General features: G+C 42.1%; 1 protein-coding gene and 2 pseudogenes across 2 annotated transcripts; 1 reads left to right on the top strand and 2 right to left on the bottom strand.

Moving 5' to 3' along the window:
• Nucleotides 1-3: 3 nt before the first annotated feature.
• Nucleotides 4-632, top strand: LOC130503012 (30S ribosomal protein S18, chloroplastic-like; the record flags this gene model as incomplete). The annotated part of the gene is given in 4 exon segments (XM_056997687.1): nucleotides 4-93; nucleotides 193-252; nucleotides 385-493; nucleotides 496-632. Coding segments are annotated over 4 exon segments (339 nt in total), but the record flags the coding sequence as incomplete, so codon positions are not given.
• Nucleotides 633-894: 262 nt separating this feature from the next.
• On the bottom strand, nucleotides 895-3,297 carry LOC130503014 (uncharacterized; annotated as a pseudogene).
• A 227-nt stretch (nucleotides 3,298-3,524) lies between these two features.
• Nucleotides 3,525-5,988, bottom strand: LOC130503013 (non-specific phospholipase C1-like; annotated as a pseudogene). The gene is made up of 3 exons (XR_008940595.1): nucleotides 4,662-5,988; nucleotides 4,396-4,572; nucleotides 3,525-4,001 (listed from the first exon to the last, which is right to left on the bottom strand). The product of XR_008940595.1 is annotated as a non-specific phospholipase C1-like (transcript).
• Between the last annotated feature and the right edge of the window lie 271 nt (nucleotides 5,989-6,259).

Raw genomic sequence — 6,259 nt, 5'->3', positions numbered from 1 at the left:
GATTTAGGTTATAGAAAGCAGATGCAAAAACCTAGACAGAACAACAAGGCGGAGATAACCACCGAGGAAGTTCTGAAGAAAGCTGATTTCAGGGTGAGTTTAGTTTTGTTACATATGTAAAGTTTACATCTGGGAGCTTCTGTTATTTTTTTTTGTATTTACACATAATGAACTTTGTTTTTTGTTGGGCAGAATGTTCGATTCCTTGCACAGTTCATCACCGAAGCTGGGATCCTTGTTAAGAGGAAGCAGGTCAATTTTGGATGCTTCTCCCTTTTTTATTCTACTTTACTTTGTTTATACGATACGTTGATAACGTTTTTTGCCAATCCACTTAATGATGGAATCTTCATTTTATTTTTATTTTAATTATCTCGTGCACAGACTGGCATCAGTGCAAAGGCACAAAGAAAGATTGCTAGAGAGATCAAGACGGCCCGTGCATTTGGGCTGATGCCCTTCACAACAATGGGTACCAAGGCATTCACATTTGGAAAACCATGGAGAACAGAGACCAAGATTTCGAGTATGAAGTGGTTGACGATGATGATGAGTATGACAATGCAGCTGAGTGAGATTTGTTCCACTCTCTTCTGCTTTCTAAATCTTTGGCCTAACTAGCTGGTCTAGTTTTCATTCTGAGGTTTTGGTCTATCAAGATTTTAAAATAATAGGATGTTACCAAAAGTGGACAATACGTTACTTGAATCCCTCAGACACCAAGGGATTAGTAATTGTATTTTACTTCTCGTGTGTGTTACTTTTGAGAGATGACAGGTTATGGTTTTTTATTCTATAAATCAAGTATCATCTCGTGCTACAGCTGATAATGATAACACACGTATGCAGAGGAAAAAAAGGATCAAACAAAACTTATGTTTCTGAAAACTCAAATTATCTAGAGCCCCTGTCTGTTCTTGTCATCTCCATGTTTTCTAACATCTTCGATTGTTTGCTTCTTCCGTTGGATCCACCTCTCAAGCCTATCCCTATCTGCATCTGGAAGTTTACATGGTCGGTCCAGAGAAGGTACAGCTCTTGATTTTTCAAGTAGATCCCGCTCTTTTTGCTCTGCAAAGCAAAGCAATGATCCTTCACAGACCTCTTTAGCTGAAGGAGGCTTCACCGTTTGAACTTCTGAAGCTTTGAGTACTCTGTGATGAGATGAAACATGTAGTCATACACCCGGTTCATGCTAATGCTTTCCATGTAACCCTGTCCCTCTTTTTCCTATTGTTTCAGCCTGTCAAAAAGGAAGAACGCCTTAGGAACACATGAGTCGATAAAATGGATGAGGAAGTGTTAGAATAATACACATTACATCAGAGGGGGTTGGCATTGCCCCAGTCCACAGCGAATTTGATGGACCGACATAGATCAGTGGGAGAGACAGCCAGTAGTTTTCCTTGGGAAGAAGGCCTCTGCTGAAGAAATCTTCATACTCCGGTGAGATTATGAGTGTCATGGAACCACATGACATGATATACTTTAGAGATACTGACCACGCGTAACCCTCTGCATATATTTTGTACCTTTATGATACAAAGAATCACAACCAGATTAGATCTTTCTCGAATCCCCTCAAAAGTCGAACTTGTTTTACTCTAAAGACTTACCGGTGATTGCATTGATTGGAAGTTTAAGACTTAGACTTTTCAAACCCACCTTTTGCCTCTTCTGCCCAGTTCTGTATTTATAAAACACACACAGATCAGAGACTAAAACTATCTGACTAGGAGGAACTGAGGGAAGGCCTTTACCTGGCGCATAATCTGTGCTCCCCATAACCCTTGAATGGTTGCATTTCATCAACTCCATTCTTATAGGCGACACAAACATCAGGTTCCCTTTCCAAAGCTCTAGGTTGTTTGCTATCCCAGCTCCTTCTCTTAGACCCTTTCTTTATATCCCTAAACTCTTCTCCCACGGCCTTAGATTTGTCTCCGACCTTTTTTTTATCAAAACAACATATATTCAGACAAGAGTTTTCGAGTAAAAAAAAACAACAACAGAGAATGAGATATGAATGTACCATCCCCAGAAAGACCAATCAGGAAAAGGAATGTCCAGATGAGCTTCATTAGTACAGTATCGAAAAAGAGGGGGTGGGAACGACTGGTGTTCTGTCCGGTTGATGATGGGTTTGTCCATGCAATCAAACATCATGTCGACGTCAGGAACCATCCCTGGATACTTGCTGAGCAGCTGCAGAATCCCCCAAACGGTGAACATCATCCTGCTCTGCACGCAAGCGTAGTAAAGAAGATCCACGTATAGCTTCCCCGACAGTATCACCACTCTGAACGCAGCGTTTTGCTTTGCCTTTCTCCACGTGGTCTTTAGTCACCCCCGTCTTTGCCCATGGCTCCAAGTCTCGGTGAATCCACCTGACTTCACACGGGTATCAAATGGTTGGTTTTACTCCTAAAGTTTGAAACTTTCTGAGTGGGACGGACATTACCTGAAAACGTCAGGGCATTGCTGTTGTTGCTGGGCTCGATGACGACCCGACCCGGAATCCGACGGGAGGGTGGTATTTGGATCAGGGACGGAGTTGTGAGGGCATGAGAAGTAGGAGCATTGGAGGATTCGGTAAGTGGTGGCTTCGCTGAAAGATTTGCGTGGGAAGATGTGCCACGGTGTCGGCTCCAAGTTGTGTCCGGCGAGAGTCTTTGTCTGAGCTACAAAGTCGTCAACCTGCTCAAGATCACGGGAAGTGCACGTGTTTTTTTTTAGATTACAGAGCAATAAAAAATATAAAATTGCTAATTAAGCTCAAAATCCAGATCTACCAATTGAAAACGATTAGAAAAGCAAAACCATAGTTTCGAGTAATCTTAATTTAGAGTTAGGTCAGCTTCAGACAAATATTCCCATGACAGAAAACTGTAACATTTTAATGATTCTGTCAGATCTATAAAATGAAAAAAAAAAACATGTGTAATTGAATTATTGCTGAGTGGGAAGAAGAATAATGGTGAAAAAGGGTAAAAAGAGAAGACCTTGTAGAGAAGAAGAGCGGTGAAGGAGAAGAAGCAGAGAGCAAGAACGCATAGAAGGAGATGTGAAGGTGTTCTTGGAGAGCTTTTGTGAGGGAGACGAAGACGTATGCGAAGACCCATCTCTTCCTTTTCTTCTGCAAAAGTTTAAGTTCCTTTCTTGGCCTTACAAATTCTCTCTCTCGATATACAGTGCCCCGCTCGTTGCGGAGTTTTAACTTTTTCCTCAGTTTGTTTCTATTTTAATTCGAACTACAATATTATTTGATAAATTGTTAATGACTAAAATACTGGTAAGTTAGTGCTCAATAAAAAGAGAAAAAATGTACTTATATAGAAGAAAATTAATTGTATTGCCATATTGTTTTGCAAAACTTGTTTGATTTTTGCGTTGTTTCTGATAATTAAGACGTTTATGCTAACCATAAACTGGTTAGTTATCTAATTTTGGATAAGTATGTATTAGTAAATACAAGAACTCTCCATCTTATTCCTACTAAGGAGATGGAGGTCCGGAGAGCAACATAACGTTACCATGTCTTTTGATCCATTACATAACCATACGTAAGTATATACCCTTTTTTCCCACATCATAGAATGTATCCAAGTGACGTGGGGAACATAGAGGTGGCCACATGTATTTACATATCATTCATTCCATTATTTGTAGATTTTTTCAATAGTTTTAAATATACTTGTTGGTCCCTTCACTGGGACTGGTCCTGGTAGTCAGAGACGGCCTCATAGTGACTATGGTGTTCTCGTCTGCTCCTGCTTTCAGTGCAGCCTTACCAGCTTCTAAAAACTTCTCAACAGCATCCTCTGCGTATTTGTTGCCTTCACGTACTGTCATGTTCTTCCCAATGTCTGGATATGAGTTCAGCAGATGGTCTCCAACGAGCTGGGAAGCGAGCTGGATCAGCTCCACCTGGAACTCTGAGAGCTTTGCGTCTTCTTTTGCTCCCCATGGCCTTAGTGATCGTTCAACTTCTGCTAGTTTCTCTGTGTTGGTTCATGTGAGAAAAAGGAAATGAAAATTAGAGAATTATATTCCCACAGGCCACAGCTTTTAGGGGAGTAAAGCCCTAACCATGGTCAGAATTCTGATTCCTGATTAAGAAGCAAATTTTGATTTTCATGACATGAATTAATATTAATATACCTACCTACTTAGTTTCATCACTAATAGTAATTGCTCTGTTCCATAAAGAAGGTTTTTACTTTTTTAGACAGAAAAGATTTAGTGGATGGGTTAGAGCAACTACACATAAGCCAAATCACTTAGCTGTCCATTAGTAATGACTCTGGTTTTGTGATCACCTTATGTTAGCCTTCAGTGCAAAAAACTCAAAATCATGTAATGGACTGAAAGATTAGGTAAGAGAATGAAACAAACCTGGACAATCTTGGCGAAGAGAGTCACGGATACAGAAGTATTTCTCAAATGTACCAGCCCATGCATCTCTCTTGGTAAGGAAGTGAGATTTAAGGTTGAAGAGTTTCTTCACAGTTGCTGGTATAGAAGAATGCTCGTACTGTGAATGTGGTGTAGGACCCTCAGGTTCATGTATCACTATAACAAAACCGAAACGATTCACACACACATGAAAGTTGTTATAACCTATGCTACAAAAGGAAAAGCATTTAAATATCATCACATACCAGTGCCCTTCTCGATCCAAGGAGAGATAAGGAAAGTAGGAACCCGAACACCCAACCGATCAAACCCGAAATAAAACGGGCCCGGTCCAATAATCCCATCAGGATTCGGCACATCTTTAACCGGCGTGGGCACGTGATCATAAAACCCACCGTGCTCATCATAAGTAATAAGCAAAGCCATCTCCTCCCACTGAGGACTACTCCTTAACGTCTCGTACACTTCCTTGACAAACCTCTGCCCCGCCGCCACGTCATGCGACGGATGATCATCGTTCGCCGGAAAAAGATCGATGTCGAAATACCGCTGTTCGATAACCGAATAGTTCGGAAGCTTCCCGAGCTTGGCGTGGAGCTTGAACTTAAGCGAGTAGCTGTGGAACTTCACGAGGTGTTTGAGCCTGCGGAGAGACTTGAAGAAGAAGGTGGCGGGATGTTCTGGTAATAGATCCCGAAGCTGAGCCCGCTCTCTTCCAAAGAATCAAAGATCGTCTTCTGAGGGAAACCTCTGACGAGATCCTTCTTGACGTTGCTGGAGCACCCGTGGGAGGTGGCAGAGTGGACGTAGAACCGGTTCGGCTGAGTGGAAGTCGGAACCGAAGCGAACCACCGGTCGAAGATCCCGAACTCGTTAGCTAGCTCGGTGTAAACCGGTAGTACACCGGGTTTGAACCCGCTCATGACGTTCTTTGCCATCCCGGGCTCCATGCTCTCCGCCTCCTGGGCGAACCCGTTCATTTTCGGGTCGCCGGAGGTGTCGTTGGATCCGAATATCTGCTCTCGGATGGCTTGGAACGAGTGGCCCGGATCCATGTCGACGAAAACGGCGTCGTTTGATACGTAGATTTTTTCGGAGTTTGGATCGGAGGCGTTGAGGGGGTTTGACTCTTTGCCGGTTAATCCGTCGATCTCGGGTCGGGTTGGTTTGAGCCAGCCGAGGATGTGGTCGAAGGAGCGATTCTCCATGACTACGACGACTATGGTCTTGATCGGTCCTTCGATCTTGTGTTTTTTGGGGGAACGATTGAGATCGAGAGAGTGGGAGGAGACTAGTAAGTAGAGGAAGAGAGTGACGGTGGCAAATCCTCGCCGGAAAGCCATTTTTTTCGGTGACTATTAGACTCGAAAGATGGGCGGATTTTTCAAAGGGAGTTGAGAAGGGATATAGTTTGAGGAAGGAGAATGGATACCACACAATTTCGAGAGCGACGAAGCCGGTGACTTTTCTTTTCCGTCGGCGAACTACTTTTCTTTCTTACAAGAAGAAAAAAAATATCTTTTGCGTTTGACTAAAAGTCAAAGCAAAACCTAACCAAATACCAAGTCATTAACAATGCGTGCGTCTTTTGTCGGAAAAACTATATACTAAGCAACTAAAAATAGGTGTTCCAAAAAAAAAAAGCAACTAAAAATACCAAGTATAAAAGGTGTTCCATTATACAAGTACAACATAGCTTGTGAAAATACAAATTTATAAGGTGTTTCCATGAAAGATTGTTTTCCTAATCTAATTTGGCTGTTGCGTCTAGATTTCGATGATCTATGAAGACATGCAGTATGTTCAGTGAACTATTTTCTAAATAGAAATGACCCACTCAAGC

This window comes from Raphanus sativus, unplaced genomic scaffold, assembly GCF_000801105.2.
Source record: "Raphanus sativus cultivar WK10039 unplaced genomic scaffold, ASM80110v3 Scaffold0767, whole genome shotgun sequence".
NCBI lineage: Eukaryota > Viridiplantae > Streptophyta > Magnoliopsida > Brassicales > Brassicaceae > Raphanus > Raphanus sativus.
The sequence above is the reverse complement of the archived record's forward strand: the minus strand, read 5'-3'. Positions and strand labels throughout refer to the sequence as shown.